The 18868-nt window shown below is 47.2% G+C and overlaps 1 protein-coding gene across 3 annotated transcripts; it reads left to right on the top strand.

Moving 5' to 3' along the window:
• The first annotated feature begins 9 nt into the window (after nt 1-9).
• Nucleotides 10-17614, top strand: TMEM150B (transmembrane protein 150B). 3 transcript variants are annotated; one of them, XM_081167158.1, is made up of 8 exons: nt 10-2526; nt 7673-7796; nt 9723-9800; nt 12175-12234; nt 12897-12964; nt 14315-14442; nt 14783-14960; nt 16083-17614. In XM_081167158.1, exons 2-8 carry the CDS (start codon nt 7681-7683, stop codon nt 16280-16282), a joined length of 828 nt encoding a protein of 275 aa, XP_081023284.1. In that variant the 5' UTR covers nt 10-2526; nt 7673-7680; the 3' UTR covers nt 16283-17614. The 3 variants fall into 3 exon arrangements, with proteins under 3 accessions (XP_081023284.1, XP_081023285.1, XP_081023286.1); XM_081167159.1 differs by lacking the exon at nt 10-2526 and adding an exon at nt 7161-7220; XM_081167160.1 differs by lacking the exons at nt 10-2526; nt 7673-7796 and adding an exon at nt 8949-9060.
• Nucleotides 17615-18868: the final 1254 nt, after the last annotated feature.

The following is an 18868-nucleotide window of genomic DNA, read 5'->3' as shown; positions in this document are numbered from 1 at the left end:
ACACCTCACCTGTCTTGTCATTGGCCAAATAAGACGCTTATCAATGCTTCATGCACATTTCCGGCATCCATTGGGCCATTCACTGCTCTTCGCCAGCAATTCTCTGCTTCCTCAGTTTCTATTGGATCTTCGTCACACCAGGGGCAACGGTGCCAGTCGCTGTTTTATTTCGTTTTAATAGCTGCTGGGGAGCGGGGGCACCATGGACTAATGTTCCCTCTACCGTCTCTTATTAAGTATCCTGACATTTGAAATTTCCCGCCAAAATGCTAGCGCTTTCTATTGGTCCGCCTGATCTATTTGCCGTTTTCCCTGTCGAATAGCAAATATTAGTGGTCCGCTTTGCTGTCACTCAGACAACTTCCTCCCAACACGATCGGATCCGTAAAGTTCCGCCTACCCACGGAAGAGAGGCGTACAGAAGAGCTTCCGGTTGCCATGATTTTTTTTGTGCTTTAGCGTGAAGAGGGAGCTCCCCATAGAAATTAATAGAGAAGCCCAGAATTTTTGCACACTGATAAAGTCAAATTCTTGGGATGCACTATACTTAAAGCGTTTTCCCAACTTCCTCCTGCGGATTCCTGAATCGGTCAGGTTCAAGCAGTACACACACAGCCAAGCAAATATAGAAATAAACAGCAGCCAGGAGGCCTGATCTTTATTTGTCTCAACAAAGGTTCAAACCCTCAAAGCATGCAGAGAGAAGAACAAGAACCATGAAGCTTTCAAGTTTTCTAAAGTTTCCCATAAAATATTTAACAGCGTCATAAGAACATCACCAACATGCCATAGAAAGGGGGTGGTGTTAGGCATCTGTGATTTCTGACATGCCCCTGTCAATCATGCATGGTTCAAGTATTCACCTTCACACAAGTCAATGATAATATCTACATACCCTTTTGTCAGGAAGACATCCCTTGACACCTTTGTTCAGGCAGGGTTGCATTCCACATTGGAGATGGGTTTTGTGTCTGGAGTATTGTGTTTCAGGTAACACCTTCCTGGTATCTGTGGCAGGACAGGTGATGTCAGGTTTGGCACCTTAGAGGGGTGCTTGGTGTGTGTGGTGGCTCAGTTGAAGGATTATGGAACGATTTAAGTACTTAACCTGAGGTACCACTGTAGTACCTAGGGTTAAGAACTTTGCTTCAGGATGAGAACAGAAATCGCATAGCAGAAGCAGCGGGAGGCCCCATTAGCTAAAGTGGTACCTCAGGTTAAGAACACTTTCAGGTTAAGAATGGACCTCCAGAACGAATTAAGTTCTTAACCCGAGGTACCACTGTACTGTGTATTACCAGTTCTGGAGTGACTTTCTTCCTGCCGAAATGCATGTATCACACACACATCTAGGTATAACTCACTTCTGCACAGTGCTGCACACCTTCCGGCATTTCACTCTAACAATCTTTAAATAAGGCCTTTAAATAAGACTGTGGGACAAAGATGGAACCAGTGTCAAAAAAAGGGTGGTGAGGGGGAGCGCAGAGCATTCTCCATGATGGTCATGTCCCCTACTCTCCATAGGACAGCCCTTTATTTAGAGGCTGGTCTGGTCCAAGTCTGATTTAAAGGTAAAGAGACACAAGCAGGGAGACCACCTTGAGAGCAGACTAAGCAGGAGCATAGATCACCTGGACCAGTCTTCTCAACTATGGTGTGACATACCTGTTTCAATTGTAGTTCTCTCTTCTAAATCTGCATCTAAATCGGGTCAGCAAACTTTTTCAGCAGGGGGCCGGTCCGCTGTCCCTCAGACCTTGTGGGGGGCCGGACTATATTGGGGAGGGGGATGAACAAATTCCTATGCCCCACAAATAAAACCCAGAGATGCATTTTAAATAAAAGGACACATTCTACTCATGTAAAAACATGTTGATTCCTGGACTGTCCGCGGGTCGGATTTAGAATGCGATTGGGCTGGATCTGGCCCATGGGCCTTAGTTTGCCTACCCATGATCTAAATATACAAATTAACCCACCCCGCTCTCTGAGTGTTAGATGACTCCCCTTTGGGCAATATGTAAGAGGGCAGCCCAACACAGTTCCCTTTGTAGCTTTTCCGGCTCTATGTACAAAGCAGCTGCTATCTGGCAACTTGTATTTAACCACTCAGCTGGTGACAAAGAACTCCATGCATCCTCTTGCAAAGCTAGTTCCCAGAATTCCCTAGGAAGGTGGTTAAACTCCTCTGGGAACTGTAGTTCTTTGAAAGAAATAGGGGGCTCCTGGCGATTTTAGTACCCTGAACAAACCACAGTTCCCATGTTTTTTTTTTTGGGGGGGGGAGAGCCAAGACTGTTTGAAGTCCACCAATCAGTGGTGGCTGGAGCCTGCTGAGACTGGTAGGTCAGAAGGTGGAGAGGTTAACAGCAGGTGGAGCCAGAACCAATAGCAGAAAGGCCCAAGTAATTATAGTTTTGCCTCCAAAACCTCCTTCCTGCTGAATTCTATGAAGGCAGCACTGAGGAGGAGGAAGCTGGAAAGCAGTACCACTCCCTGGGCTGGATGGAAGTAAGAACACAGGTGAGTAGGTGCTGGCCAAGGGCAATTGCCCAAATGGAGAAGCCTCCACTGACTCTGGCCAGGGTAATGCAATGGCAAAATACAATGCATTTCTGGGACATTTTACGCTTGTTTCCAGAAGTAAACAAGAAATGGTAACTGACTAAAGTTTGGGGGTGTTATGGAGACGACAATTTGTAACCATGTTCTAGAAGGGCTACCCTGTAGGTTTACTTATGTGTAATCTGTACCATGAAAAATGCACTTGGGGTAAGTGTCTTACCCCAGAAAACTGGATGAAGGTTTGGCGGTTCAGAAATGCTTTTAACGAAACAAATGACAACTCAGAAGGAAGCCCTGTTGAAATCTGTGGGGCTTACTCAAAGGTAAGTGAATATAACATTTCTGGAAAGGGGACTCATTTGCGAGGAGCTTGCCTTGGCCACAAAAACCTGATCCAGCCACTGCCAGAGACAGCTTTATTAGGAGGATTTTACAGAGCAGTGTTCGGGGGAGAATTAAAAGCTGATGTAAATCAAGGTTACCAGATTTTTTTCAATGAATCCGGGGACACTTTTCAACTTCAATTGATTTTGTATGGGGAAATGGGGACGTCTGGTAACCTTAATGTAAATACAATTTCCAGAGGGCTAGGTGTGTTAGTCTCTTATAGCAAAAGCAACGAAGACTTCAGGCACAAAGCAACAAATTCATTATGGCATCAGCTTTCTTTGACGGCAGTCTACAAAATCAGATGGACAGCCATAGCCTAGCATTTGCTTTTGCATACATAAGGTCCCAGTTTTCAGTATTTGGTATCTCCAAACAGGCCTGGAAATATCTCTGGTTAGATCCTGACCTAGATGGACTCAATATAAGGCAGTTTTCTCCTTTCCTAAAAAAATAGAAAATGTGAGTCTTTTAAGATGCCAAAAGGTGGTTGTTGCTTTAACATAAATACAGTTGCAGACCCCTGACCCCAGGTTATACAGCCATTTGCTTCCTGGGCCATAAAATGCACCGTTCTAGCGATTTGGACTTCTGGTGTGTTGAATGGGGGCAAATGCTCCAGGCCTCAGACATGGAGGGGCCCGCACCTTGAGAAAAACAACACTCTCAAATGAAAGGGGGTCCTCAGCTGACCATTTAGTCCCTAGGCTTCACTCAGTCTTAAAATAAGTCCTGCCCGTGGGTCATAAAATGGGTAATAAAACCAGTTGGCTACAGGCAGTCTTAGACCTGGGCAGTGTCTCAGCAGTACGTGCTGACCTAGTGACTCCAAATTCCTGAAGTGAGGATTCTCAGCAAACGGCTCACCCCCAGGCCCACCCGGACCAGAAGCAATCAGAAAGGTTATACAGTGGTACCTCAGGTTACATACGCTTCAGGTTACAGACGCTTCAGGTTACACACTCCGCTAACCCAGAAATAGTGCTTCAGGTTAAGAACTTTGCTTCAGGATGAGAACAGAAATCGTGCTCCGGCGGCAGCAGGAGGCCCCATTAGCTAAAGTGGTGCTTCAGGTTAAGAACGGACCTCCGGAGCGAATGAAGTACTTTACTCAAGGTACCACTGTACTGCTCAATGGTCCCAGTGGATCCACACCACACATTTAAAGTGCATTCTATGCACACGAAATCTCCCCAAAGAAAGCTGGGAATTGTAGTTTCCTCCTCGCGGGCCAAAAATTCCCAGTACCCTTAAAAAGTAAAGGGACCCCTGACCATTAGGTCCAGTCGTGGCCAACTCTGGGGCTGTGGCGCGCATCTTGCTTTACTGGCTGAGGGAGCCGGCGTACAGCTTCCGGGTCATGTGGCCAGCATGACTAAGCCGCTTCTGGCAAACCAGAGCACCGCACAGAAACGCCGTTTACCTTCCCGCTGGAGCGGTACCTATTTATCTACTTGCACTTTGCTGTGCTTTTGAACTGCTAGGTTGGCAGGAGCAGGGACCGAGCAAGGGGAGCTCACCCCGTTGTGGGGATTTGAACCACCGACCTTCTGATCAGCAAGCCCTAGGCTCTGTGGTTTAGACCACAGCACCACCCGCGTCCCATCCCAGTACCCTTAATGAACCATAATTTTTTTTGGGGGGGGGGGGAGGTCACGATCTTTGAGTGTCCACTGGGTGTACCTTAAATATTGCAGGGTGACATGTTGGTATTAGAACACAAGGCACGTTGCTCTTGCTTTTGCCCTGTTCTTGCTCAAGCAGCAAGGACAGCAAAATGTAGCCCAAAACTCTTTTAAACCAGCCTTTTCCCATCCTGGTGCACTTCAGTAGTCCTTGGATGACATAAGAGCATAAGAAGGGCCTTTGGGAACAGGCGAATGGTCCATATCCTGTCCTCACAGTAGCCTTTGATAGCCCTCTCCTCCGTGATTTTGTCCAATCCTCTCTTAAAGCTATCCAAGTTAGTAGTTATCGCTGCCTCCTGTGGAAGTGAGTTCCATAGTTTAATTATGCGCTGTGTGAAGGTGAAGTGCTTCTCTTCTGCTGCTGCAGGTGAAATGGGGTGTTGGGACTGAGCTCAATGAGGTCAGTGCGCATCTGTGAGATGTGCCCTTCAAGCATTCACACTAAGCGGGGGGGGGGGGGTGGATTCCCACCCGCCCAGCTAATTATTCACTGTGTGAAGAAGTTGGACAATAATAATTTTAATAATAATAATTTATTATTTATATCCCGCCCATCTGGCTGAGTTTTCCCAGCCACTCTGGGCTGCTAGTTCATGATCATTGACCATAGCTGGCAGGGACTGATGGAATTCAAAACATCTCATTCCCTCAATGTTTTTTAAGCAACCTTTTTTTTGGGGGGTGGGGTGGCATTTTAGCTGTTGCTATTGTCAAGACAACTGGGAACCAGAAGGCAGGATGATCTACTGCAAATAATCTCAGTGTATCCCCTGCCTGACCCTGCCTTACACAGCTGTTTGGAGAGGAACATATCGCCTCCTCCAACTGGAACCAGAATTGTGTAGATGTTGCAACTGTCAGATCTTTCTGGCAGAGATGCCCTTTTGCAAGCCTTATTTTTTTATTAAATCGGTGCTCTATGAACCAAGCATTTGTGATCAAAAGTATTTGGTGGTAGGTGCTTCCATCGAGTGGTGAAAGAATGAGCTGCACCTTTACAAATATTACGCCTTTTCTAACAGGAAGGCTACACTGTCTGCTCAACTCTCCGTTTTAGATTTTAAGCTAGTAGAAAGAATTTCCTCCTGGATTTTAAAGTGATTTCTGCCCCCCAAAACTTAAAAGTGTACTTCTTCTCTTGAGAAAACAAAAAGTGGTGTGTTCCTGCTTAAACACAACTTTCACCAGTGTCTGCTATATATCTTTTTCTCCTGTTAAACCTCTTGACGCTAAATTTTACCTGTAAGCCACCTTGAGTCCCTGTCAGGGGAAAAGGCAGGATACACACAAACACATTTAATCTAGAGGACACCAAATTGCCAAAGATTAGGATAAAGTATAGAAACGACCATTTTTACTGTGCTCTTAATTAAGGAGAAATGAGTCTAATCCTGAATAATGTAGCATTAGTGGGGAAGAACTGACAAAAGACACCTCCTAACTCCCAATACAACTTAGAAAAAAACCATTTGCTTCCCTGTTTCGATCGATTCCGCTCCAAACTCTACCCATTTCACAGATTGTTCTTTTGGGCTACAATTGGTGAAACGTCCATAAGTAAACAAACATAGCAAGGCCGGGGTGCGGGGGTGGGGAGTTATCCAGATTCCTTTGTTGCCTTTAGCTTCTTGTCTCTGTCGCTCTCAGCCTCTGTTAACAGAAACTACGTTTGCAATTTTGTCAATTTGCTCAGTGACTCATCTACCCACCTTCTCCGACAACAAAGCAAAAAATGCCCACGTACAGAATCATTCGGCGCATCTTCCATCTCGGCATCGATCCTTGCAAAGGCAGCCTCCCCTGCTGTGTGTCTCTGTTAGGTCTCTCCAACTATTATCTTTCTTTCAGAGGAATCAATCTATACAATTATTATTGTCTTGAGCTAAACATTCAAACTTTCAGTTGGGGGCTGGGGGGGAGAAAACTGCAATCCTTTCCTTCTTCGCTTTGTCTGCCATCATTGAGTTTTTAGTATTTCCACAACTCCAGGAGTACCTTTTTTCAGGCCCGTCTTGTAAATGCCCTTCCCAGAAGGACAGGCAAAAAGTGAGCAGAGAAATGGAGGAAACGCTTACCTTTGTGTAACTGTTCACGTTCCGGCTCTGCTAGTCGTCCCTCCATTCTCAGAGTGGTTTAACAGTCAATTAATCAGTCAATTTACAGGGGCTCTGGGAATGGTAGCTCTGTATGGGGAACAAGGGTCTCCTAACAACTCTCAGCAGCACCCTTAACAAAATTTATTTCCCAGGATGCTTTGGGTGAGGAAGCCATGACTATTTAAAGGGGTATCATAGTGCTTTAAATGTGTGGTGTAAATGTGGCCCAAACCGGGCGTCCTGCTTTCATGGTGGCCAATCAGATGCCTACGAGAGTCATGTGGGCGGGACATGAGCAACTCTCCCACACATGAATCCCAGTGCTGGAGGAATCACATCTAGCCATATGGGTTTTCTGCGGACTGCCATTCAGCAGTAAAACGTGGATATTCCTGCGTTAAAGCGCCAGGACAACAACAACAACAAACCAGGACATGGATCTGGAAAATGCGGACTTGTGCCTAGAAACTGCAAAGCAAATGTAAGTATGGATGAGCCCTTTGCAGATGGCACCAAACTGGGATGGGTAGCTAATGCCACAGAAGACAGAATCTGGATTCAAGATGATCTTAACGGATTGGAGAACTGGGATCCAAACAAGCAAAATGAATTTCAATAGGGAGCTTCTGCATCTAGGCAGAAAGAACTACCTGTCATGGATGCTTGAGATGAGATTCCTGCGTTGCAGAGGGTTGGACTACATGACCCTTGGGGTCCCTTCCAACTCTACAATTCCAATCCCCTTTTAACACTGTCCGGTTCAGCAGCCACCCCTACACCTTACAATAGCAGATTCCACCACTTTTGCATGCAAGGGAACCCTCCCCATGGTGTCACACAAATCACTGTAGCCCACTGTTCACAGGCTAAACAGAGGTTCACTTCACAGGTTATAAAATAGGGCAACCGGCAACTTTTTCTTTTCATCCTCAGGTCATAAAATGCCTTGCGATACCTGCGTGCCCTGGACAGCCTGCCAAGGACTTCCACGAGCCCTCTTCCAGCTTCGTCAGGTCAAGGTCCCTAGAAACTTGCCAAAGAACTTCTCGCAACTCAGGTAAGCTACATCGGCAACAGGTGAACTTACCTTGCAGCCGGCAGACTAATATTAGACACAGCTGCGTTGGTGGCAGCAGAACTTATGCTGCTGCAGCAATAGGTACATCCCAAAACTTTTTACTGCCAGAGGTACAGAACGTGATGCTCTCTTCTCTTATTTCAAGACACCACTTCCAGAATGTTACTCTGGATATGCTGACCTATTCCGGCTCCTGGTAACCTCGCCATAACCCAGCAGTCTTCCTTCCTGGTTCCCACAAATTCACTCCTCTAATCCTATACAGTGGTACCTCAGGTTACATACGCTTCAGGTTACATACGCTTCAGGTTACAGACTCCGCTAACCCAGAAATAGTACCTCGAGTTAAGAACTTTGCTTCAGGATGAGAACAGAAATTGTGCGGTGGCAGTGGGAGGCCCCATTAGCTAAAGTGGTACCTCAGGTTAAGAACAGTTTCAAGTTAAGAACGGACCTCCGGAACAAATTAAGTTCTTAACCCAAGGTACCACTGTACTCCCAGATCTCCTTTCCCTCCCTCTCCCTGCCTGACTACCTTTTTTTTACTGTGCATCCATGATAATTTGTGTTCAGCATGGCAGTTATGCATGATACTGCTTTCAATAATACTTGCACTCGCAGAAGTTTCAGGGAGGGCATACTGCTTCACTTCCTAGCAGCACGCATCCCATAACTTCCTGTTGAAATCCTGCAGCCTTTCAAGACCAATGCAAATGTTCCGCAGTTCTCGTTCTCTCACTTTTGTGGCGCTATAGTGCAAGAGCGTCTCTGCAGGTGGCAATAAATGTGGTAACATTGATGGAGCATCACAACTGATACGGTGGAGCCGTGTGTGTGTGGACAGTCCAGTATTATTCCACCATTGATGCACTATTATTGTGTCACTGGCATGCTTCCAAAGAGATCCACGCCGAAAAATGCCAGTCTGGAGCGATCCCTCGTAAGGAACCCAGTAACAGTCGTTCTCCATTAGAAAAGCACATGTTGCACTGATAAACTGCGTCACGCCGCAGAGTGGTCCCTCTTTCTCCAAGTGCCATCTGTGTGGCAGCAGAATGGCACGCCTTGGGGACAAAAGTCACAGGCAGATAGCGCCCTCACAGTGCCCTTTGCCCCGTCCCAGAGATGGAGTTGGGACAGGTTTATTGGAAGGATCGCTGGCACACTAACCTTGCTACCTGCTAGGGAGAAAGACGTGCTCCTGAGCGAAGAAAAAAGGACGCAGCTAGCAGATAATTTCTGGGTAAGGAATCCCGCGATATTCCTGAAGACTCAGAAGGGAAACAGAAACAAAAAACCTTGATTTTCAAACTCCCTGCTCGGAAGCCCCACAAGGAAGCCCCTGGTTGCTGCTGCGCAGTATAATTTGCAGCAAGGGCTATGCCAGTCTCCAAGTGATGATGTAGCTAGGGTGTTGCTCTGATTTCAGGACATTTCCCCAACTTCCCATGGACTTTTGCTTTAAAATCTTTTGCTTTGATTACTGGCAGGAGCTCAGCCCTGCTGGGTGGTGGCTGAGTGAGGGGCGTGGCGGGGGAAGTTTATTAGTATACCATTAGCAGAAGTCTTTCTAGTGTTGTTGTTTGTTTTAATTCCTGTAGCGCAGAGCAAGGCAGTGAGGAGCAATAAGGCCCCTTGGACGTAGCAGAGTTTTCCAGTTATCAAGGGCTTAGCCAGAGAACCCAGGAATCCTGGCTTGCTGTGACCTAACCTACTTCCCAAACCCCCGAAATTTTAGGATTCAGCCTTGCTGCTCTTTCAAGCCCACCAAGTCACAATGGGTCCCTAGAGTCCAGGGATTTGGTCTCCTCCCCAGGCTTCCTTCAGCTTTATCCCACCTTGTTCCCAAAGAACCCAAGAATCTCAGGCTGTTCTTGATGGTTTCCTTATATTTTTTGCCTTTAGGTCTTCCGCCACCATGTGGCTCTGGGCTCTCCTTCCTGTACTCCTAGCTGTAGGAGGTATTGTCGGCTTCTGGGTTGTGTGAGTAACAATAAGCAAAGCGGAGTGGGTTGACTCTCAGGTGGGATGTGGGGTGTGAGTGTATTTGTGTGCTTGCTTTAAGCCCAGCAGTGATAGAGCTGGATTTTGGGAAATGGGATCATGTCAACTCCAATCTGGTATAGGGAGAGCGTGGCTCAATGGTAAAACATCTGAATTTAAGAAGCTGCCTTATACAGTGGTACCTTGGGTTACATACGCTTCAGGTTACAGACTCCGCTAACCCAGAAATAGTGCTTCAGATTAAGAACTTTGCTTCAGGATGAGAATAGAAATTGTGTTCTGGCGGCGCGGCGGCAGCAGGAGGCCCCATTAGTTAAAGTGGTGCTTCAGGTTAAGAACAGTTTCAGGTTAAGAATGGACCTCCAGAACGATTTAAGTACTTAACCCGAGGTACCACTGTACTGAGTCCATCCAGTGCAGGATTGTCTGCAGTGACTAGCAGTGCTTCTTAAATGTCACCGATGGAGGATCTCTCCCAGCCCTACCTGGAGGCACCGGGGATTGAACCTGGGAACTTCTGCATACGAGGCAGTAGCTTTGTCCCTGAGCTAGGCTTCAGTGTTCCGTCGCTGGCGGGTCCAGGTGAAAGGATCAGGTCACAGGTGATAGAAACGGCCTCTCTTTGAGATCCTGGAGATTTGCCGTCAGTATCTAATACAGATGACGGATAAATAGTTGGGCCTGACGCAAGACAGTTTTCTTGCGTTCTTTTTTGCAATACGAGATAATTACAACCCAGCAAAGTTTTCCCCTGCCTGCAGGTCAAATTCCTAGTGGAAAAGGGGACTTTGTTCAAACAGAGCAGGGTGCCAACGTGGAACTCACCCCTTTAACAGCATTTTGATCTGCAGCAATTGGCAGCGGATTGCAGCTCACCGCAAAGGCGCTTCGCTTGCTGAGATCTGCACGCCAAATACCTATTTTAAAGGGACAAGGGCTTTCTCTTTCCTCTTCTTTTGCAAGCTGGCAACCGTACAGTGACACACACACCTAGCTCGCTAACCTTTCGTGAGCCAGCTTGGTCACCGTATGCAAAGGATCTGGACCTCTGTGGTGGTGCTGTTTTTAAAGTCCTCTATTCGTAACAAATGCCTGCCAACTAGGTTAGCTGGCTCAATTTCATCTGGTGTGCAGGTGTTGCTAAGATCATATGACGAGCCAGTGGTCCATTTAGTCCAACATCCTGTTTTCCCAGGGGCCAAGCAGATGCCCATGGGAAGCAGGGCATCTAGCAGGAGCTGAGCACAAAAACCCTCTCCCCTCCTGTGGCTTCCAGCAGCTGGTATTCAGAAGCATTACTGCCTCTGGCCACAGAGACAGAGCAGAGCTGCCATGGCTAGTAGCCATTGATTTGGCAGCACTTGTACTTTGTGCCACAGGACAAAATGTGCAGAGGTGTAGTTAGGGTGGGCAGCCTTTAATTTCTATTGCGGCACTGCCAGGTCTACTGCTTCCCTCTACTCCCAGGTGCTTGAAGGCTAGCTCCGTAGCTGTCTCTCTCCCTCTGTTTTGCACACTAAAACAGCAACCACCCACAAGCCTCCAGGATTCTCTCTTTGCAAGGAAACTGCCCCATGAACTCTGGGGCACTTTCAGGTGAACTGGGCGTTCGCTCTGATTTGTTTGCAGGGAGATGAGAGGATGTTGGCTATTTAACAAGCACTCATTTGGAGGTTAGATGATGTTGCTTCAAAGGAAGGGACCTCACCCACTTTCCTTATTGCAAAAAGGCCCATCTTTGGGGGGTAGTGGAGCAGGTTTGTTGTGTGACTATAATTGTGCAACCAGAATTTGCCACTTTGGATGAAATCCCACCTTAAAGCAGAGACAGTCTGGAGGCACCGTGTGTGTGTGTGTGTGTGTGTGTGTGTGTGTGTGTGTGTAGTGAGCAATTGTGTAAGCTTTATCATTAAGATAGTTTACCAGGTTTCCCTAACCAATCAGTTATAGTAGAGAAATGCAATACATAATAATAAAGGAAGGAAATTTATTGAGAGGTGGGCTTTGTTTTTACATGTTTGGAATGACAATGTACATGTTTATATTTTAATCTATTCACTGTACAGTACTTTAGAGATTTGTTGTTGTTTTGCTGTCCCTTTTCTCCTTCATATGCCATTTCCCTGCTCCCCCCCCCCCACTTTTCTTTTTTTTTTCTTGACAGGCAAGTTTGTTTGATGAAGAACAATCTTGGCTACAAAGTGTAGTGATATAATATTATTCAAAAATAAAAAAACAGGGACTAAGTGTGTGACAGAGTATACTTTAAACTTATTGGGAAGAATTTGAAAAACAAGCGTTAGTCTGGCAAATCCATCCAATTAATGAGATTCCACCCCCACCCCCTTTTCAGGTATGCCATGGCTGTTGCAAATGGATCTGTAAACATCACAGAAGCTTTTCCATATATCAGGTATGGCTTGACTGGGTTTCTGAGAAAGTCTTCCAACCCCCCCCCCCTCAAAAAAACCCACCCTTCTCTAGCTTCCATCTTTTCAGGAAGTCAAGTTACCGTATTCTCTGTATTGAAGAGAACCCTTTTGAGTGACAGCCTCAAGCCTTGTGGAACAGGCGGGCCATAGCCAACATGATGTTCTCCAGATCTTCCGGTCTACGACTTCCATCAGACCCATCCAAAATGGCTTTGGGGTGTGTGATGGGGAGGATGTGCCACTGTGTCCTTCACTTCAGGCAGCAAGAGGGCCTGGACCAGCCTAGAGAAGAAGGATGGAATATTGCCCCATCCAGGCCTAACTAGACTACCCAGCAATCGGTGTGCATCATTTTCAGCCCTAGGACTCCCCTTTACCCCAAACACACACCTGGAGACCAATTTCTCTCTCTTTTATTTTATACTCTATCCTGTATATGGATGGTAGCAGTGCAGCTGCGCTGTGACCCACTTTGGATGAGGCTGCAATCCAGTTGTGGGTCCCACCACACTAGCTGAGGAGGACAAATGAACTAGGGCTGTTTCTGTGTGCTGAATTGCTTCTATTGGGGGGAGTCTAAGGGGCCAACTTCTAAACTCAGCTGCAATCTGTATGAATTCCCCCCCCCCTTGTCTTCCTCCAGCACATGTGGCTCCTCCCCACCCCAGAGCTGTGTCTTTGGTCAAGTTCTTAATCTAGGAGCTTTTCTAGGTAAGCCCTATCTCTCTTGGTCTCTTTCCTTTTGCTACCATGTGCCTTCAGTGGTCCATATTTAATCAGGGATAGCCCTCACCTTTTAGTTCAGGGGCAGGGAACATTTTCCTGGTCAAGGGCCACATGCCTTTCTGGGCAACCTTCCAGGGGCCACTTGCCAGTGGTGTGTGGGGCCAGGGGCAAAAGTGGGTGGAGCAACTAATGCAAATTTTACCTTTGGTACAGTAGGCTGGTTTCTACAGAGATTCACACACACACGCCTCTCTATGCTCCATCCAAGAGGCATTGTCGGAGTGCAAGGATGCCTCCTAGCAAAAGCACTCAAGGAAGATGCAAAGCCAAGCCTGTGAGGGGCTGGGGAGGGAGTGTGGCCTGAGGAGACTCTTGAGAGTCAGATAGAGATGAGGAGGGTCACGTTTGTCCCCTGAGCCTGAGGTTCATTCCTCTCCCATTTTAATTCTTAGCTCTGGTCAATAACTGTCCATATTTCTGTCTGTGGAGGATGCCCAGTTAGGATGGTGTCGGTGCAGCAGGTGCATGTGTGGAGGGGAACGAATGCCGTGTTAGGGATTCATTGGGGAAGGAGTTGAAAAGAAAACCACCAGGCCTGTAAGCACTTTCAACAAATCTGTGCTGCAACGACACTTCGGAAGATGCACCTTAAACAGGATATTGTAGTCCTGGCAAAGGAGCCAGGTGTTATGTAGTGGTTAAGAGCGGTAGTCTTGCAATCTGGGGAACTGGGTTCGTGTCTCCGCTCCTCCACATGCAGCTGCTGGGTGACCTTGGGCCAGTCACACTTCTTTGAAGTCTCTCAGCCCCACTCACCTCACAGAGTGTTTGTTGTGGGGGAGGAAGGGAAAGGAGAATGTGACGGGTAGTGATAAAGCCAGATATCAAATCCAAACTCTTCTTCTACGATCAAAATAACAGTGGGATTGGAGCAACTGAATCATGAGGAAAGGTTGAGACTTTTTAGTCTAGAAGAAAGGCAAGCGTGGTGGATATGATACAGGTGTACAGAATTATTATCATTGGAAAAAGCGGATTGAGAGATGCTTTCTTCCCTCTCCCAAAGGGTTTTTGAGGATTCAGGGCAGATGAAAGAAAATAAGGTAACTTCTCTCCCAGCACATAGTTGAAATATGAAATTTGCTACCGCAGTATGTAATAATAGGACACCAGTTTGAATGGCTTTAAAAGAATATTAGGCAAATTTATGGAGGGAAAGGCTGTATTCTACTCTAGAGTCTGCCTCTCAGTGACATGTATGGACCATGTGGTGGCTCTGGGACAGCAAATGAAAGGATGGATCTTATCAGCCTCAATAACTGACATCTCTTCCAGGCGCGGTGATCTGCTTTCTGAAATACCAACAGGTGCGGGATTATGGCTGTCGTTCCCGTTTAAATCTAGTTGGGCTCATTTTCGGCCTACTCTGTGCCCTCGGGTCGTCTATTGTGGGCAATTTCCAGGTAAGCTGCTGCAGATGGGGAGGGGGGTTGACAAGCCTTACCAAAAATGAAGAGGAGGAGGTCTCAGTAGGGATGGTCCTTAAATGACAGGGGTGGTCAGAAGAGGCCCACCCATCTCACCTTTGCTGGGGATGCAGAAGATTGTGGGGTATTTGGGGGGGGGTCTAGGATGTTTCCCAAACATCTCTACACACTTTAAAAAGGCGATGGGGACGTGGTTTGTCTTAAAATTGGGGCTTGTGAATTTCATTGAAAAGGATTTCGACGAACTAGAACATGAAATGGCCTTGGTGGGGTGGGATTTTCTCTGTTGATTTTCTCTGTTCTCTTTCCCCTACAGGAAAAAAACCAGATAGAAACCCATTTAGTTGGAGCCTTCTTGGCTTTTGTGGTGGGCATCCTTTATTTCTGGGTCCAAACATTCCTGACCAACCGAGTGAAGCCGAGGCACGGAGGATGGTGGATCGGGCCCCTCAGATTCTCCCTCAGCTTCTGTGGTTCTGCCTTTCTCATTGCCAGTATCCTGAACTAGAGCGTTGTCTTTAAAGATGCAGGAGGGGAAATTGCGGAGTACGCGGAGGGCTTTTATAAGGATCCATAGATCAGCGGCAGAGCATCTGCTTTGCATGCAAAAGGTCCCGGGTTCAAGTCTCTCAGCATCTCCAGGTAGGGCTGGGAGAGATTCCCTGCCTAAAATCCTGGAGAGCTGCTGCCAGACTGTGTAGACATTACTAGCTTGGATGGACCATTGGTCTGACTCAGAATAAGGCAACTTCCTGTGTTCTAAGGGAAGAGGCAGGTATTATCTACATTATTATCAACATGAAGCAGCTTGGGGTTAGTTGATAGATAGTGTGATTGGGAGGTTGAAGGGCACAGTTTCACATCTATTATCTCTTGCACCAAGTTGTTGTTTGGCCTCAAATGGATTTTCTTTGATGTGCTATACAGAACTGGAAACACACTCACTCGTATCCTTAGGGACTGGCTTCAAGTGGTCCCGAAGAATTTATTTTAAAAATGTTCTTAGTATTCATTAGGAGCCCAGGCAGCCCAGAACCTGGGACTTTTCTGAGGCCCGTGCCAGGAGTTGGCATGGCCAGGCAAATGCCCTTAGCCTGGCATGAGGGGACGGAGCAGACACCACTGGCAGCAGTTTGCTAGCTCTGTTGTTGCCTGTTTGTTTGCTCACCCACCCACTGGCCCAAGGGGGACGGCCAAATTGGAAGCAGCAACATCTCCTGCTGTTGTCACTGCTTGCTTGCCAGTTTTCCCTCTCGAGCTGGTAACAGTGGCCGTTAAGGAGGCTGCGGCCTACCAAATGCATCTTGTGAAAGAGTCCTGCCCCACATCCAAAAACAAAGTGGAACTAGGTCTGGCCTCTCCTCAGTCTTGCCTAGGGCTGCATATACACCGTGCATTTAAAGCACATTCTACCCCTTAATAATAATAATAAAAGACCTGGGAACTGTAGTTTAAGGGTGTTGGGAATTGTGGCTCTGTGAAGGGTAAACTATTGTTCCCAGGATTCTGTGGAGGAAGCTACATGCTTTAAATGCATGGTGTGTGTGTGCAACCTATATCTCTTTTGGGAATAACAGATGCACCGGCTCATTTCTCCTTGACTCCTTTAATCCCAGCGATTGTGCTCTTTTTCCTGAAGCTGCATTCTGAGTCGGCCTACTGCGAATGGGCCCTGGCCATGGTCCTCTTCCTTCTCTTTGGGCTCTTTGCCGTGGATTTCTGGCACATGGGGACCTGCTCAGTTCACGTCTATCACCAGCGGGCAGACCAAGCAGCTCAAGACATGCAGACATCAACGCAGACTCTCCCTCTCTGATACCTCCTATGGACATGGGGGGAAGAAGGGGTCTCTGCAAAACTTTCCACACAGTTGGAGTCCTTTTCCAGTGGACCGGATTATGCCCTGCCATGTCCTCTGATGGCGAGTGAAGTAGTTCCCAGCTTTTCTGCTGGGGTGTGGGACTCCCTTGTGGGACTGCCTACAGTCAGGGTTTCTTGGCCATTTTGGAGAGTCTCCCTGACTTGTCACTCATCTCAGACAAATCTCCTTGGTGCTCTTCGTAACATTTAGCCACCGCCTTCTGCTGAGTAGGGGCAGGTCTTTGCCTCCCCTCGCAAAAGGACCCACCAACCATCTCCTTTGCAAACCAGTATTTTAAAAGTGTCCTGTTTTATTTTCTGCATCCTCCCACTGGTGGCTGCAAAATCCCTGCCACTGCCAGTTCTTCATCTTACCCATCTCCACACCGCTGTATATGAAAACCAGTGATCTAGAAGGGTCCTAGGCCCATCTTTGTGTCACGCACACATCAGCACCCGCCATTGGCTGATGTGCCCAGGCCTTGTTTTCTCTGTCGCGTGGATGGGCCTAGTAACTCTTTGCAGCACAGATGGCTGTGAGGAGCCGTTTTCTCCTATGCTTCCCTCCACAGTAATATATGGGAGGGGAAGACAGCGAGACCAAAAAAACCCCCAACTACCTCCTCCACAGCCTGCTTTGGTGCAACGAATCTTGCTGCCACAGTCAACGGTCTGGTCAAACTGTGTGAGTTGCTTAGGCACATATTCTTACACCAGTTTAAACAGTATCCCGACACGGTGGTTGTGTCTTTCAACCACAGCCTCTACACACACACAGATGAATTGTTCGTTTCCGAAGCTGTTGGGTGGGTGGATAAGATGATATTGTGCCAGAAAGACTAGGTCCAGCTCCTTAAAGCTCTCACACACCTCTCCAGTCACTCATGTGTGTGGATCCAGGTTTTTTCATCATGCTCTGGCAGTATCAACAACTGTGTGTGTCCTTCCTCTGATGGAAAAGTGGGCACCTTTGCTCTCCTGTTAGGAAAGGTGTTGTATTATCCTATTATACAGATGAATACTGAAGTCTTGCCTTCCTTTTTTATGTTCCCAATGGAGCATTGCTCAATCCATTCTTCCACAACTGGAAAAGTAGGTCCTTCTAACCTAATGTGAGAAACTCTTTTTAAACAAAAGCAAAAAAACTATTCTTCTTTATCCCTTGCTAGACTCCTGCCTTGAGGTTAAAGTGAACGTTATCCCTACTTTATAGCTACAAACTGAACCTCCAGTCTAATTTCTTTCCTTTCCTAAGAAAGGACAGTTAATAAAGTGGAAGTTCTGGGTAGATAGCCATGGAAGCGCTTATTTATTTGCCCTAAAATCAGAGCTGGCGTGGCAGGCTTAATACAATTCCAGCCAATTTATGTGCGGTGTTTAAATGAGCTGAAGACCACTGGCAAGATTCCTCAGAAGGCTAATGGGACTTGGGGTTGAAAGGGTAGGATTTCTAGATTTGATCTAAAGACACATAGCAGATTCTTGTACTCAAGATGTGCCACAATGGAAGAGAAGACTTGTGTTTCATTGGGAAGCAGCTCAAAATCCAAGGGGAGCTGGAAAAGTGCAAAATTGCCATTTTCTCTCATACACGTGCTCCTACACTCCCATTTTCTCATGCACCATGGTCCACCTGCACGGGCAGCACCCAGTCTGCTGGCCCCTCCTATTGGCTTCAATAAGCATGGCCCAATGGACAGAGAGAAGTCATTCAACAATCCCACCCCTGCTATACATGGGATACACAAAGCCCGTTTGCTCTGGGAACTCTTTCTGATGTTTTCTTTCTGTGTTGCTTCCTGTGCTAGGATTGCCCTTCCCTGAGAACCTTTGCATAGCCTGGGGGCTCCTTTACTTGCATGTTACCAGAACCAAATGGAAGCACCCCCTGCCACTTTGCAGTAACACATGAATCAGGTGCTCCCCTCTCTCCGCCCTGTTTGCACGTAGGTTCATACACACTGACCACCATCTAGCCACTTTTTGGCATACTGTGCGCTAAGCATCCATTCTCTGCCAAATGGACAGCACCTATCCTCGTGTTCCCCACCAGCCACACTTCTGTCCGCATTTATTCACACAACCGGCATGCTCTCATTTATGCAGAGCTCTCATCCCACACTCGCATACCCACAGAGTCCTGAGCCCACTCACAAAACACACTGCAGGCATCATTTCCAGGAGCCACAGTCTCTGTTTACACAACCAGCATCTCCATGCCAATGCGTAAACAGCCAATGTGGAAACCCATCTGATTTGAATAGGCCTGCTGATGGCCCCAGGGATGGCTTCGGCTGTTTACGCATCATTCGTTTAAAGCACATGACTTCCCCCAAAGAATTCTAGGAACTGTCGTTATGGGTGCTGGGAACAGCAGCTCAGGGGGGCAAACTATAGCCCCCAGGATTCTTCGAAGGGAAGCCATGTGATGTAAATGTTTGGTGTTTCACCAACTCTTAACCTCCCTTTTGGGGGATATGTGCGTGTGCAAAGGCCACCTTACCCTTGCACCATCCAGTATCATTCCACATGTGAAAGCCCT

The sequence above is a fragment of the Podarcis bocagei genome (assembly GCF_964188305.1).
Source record: "Podarcis bocagei genome assembly, chromosome: 13".
Taxonomy (NCBI): domain Eukaryota; kingdom Metazoa; phylum Chordata; class Lepidosauria; order Squamata; family Lacertidae; genus Podarcis; species Podarcis bocagei.
This window is presented reverse-complemented; position numbering and strand designations above follow the sequence as displayed.

Bases quoted from the DNA above. Each gene is read 5' to 3' on its own strand.
- TMEM150B (XM_081167158.1), top strand. From the start codon at position 7,681: ATGCCTTGCGATACCTGCGTGCCCTGGACAGCCTGCCAAGGACTTCCA. The intron at 12,965-14,314 runs GTAAGCCCTATC...CATCTCTTCCAG, and splicing joins TAATCTAGGAGCTTTTCTAG to GCGCGGTGATCTGCTTTCTG. The intron at 14,961-16,082 runs GTATCCTGAACT...CTTTAATCCCAG, and splicing joins TTCTGCCTTTCTCATTGCCA to CGATTGTGCTCTTTTTCCTG.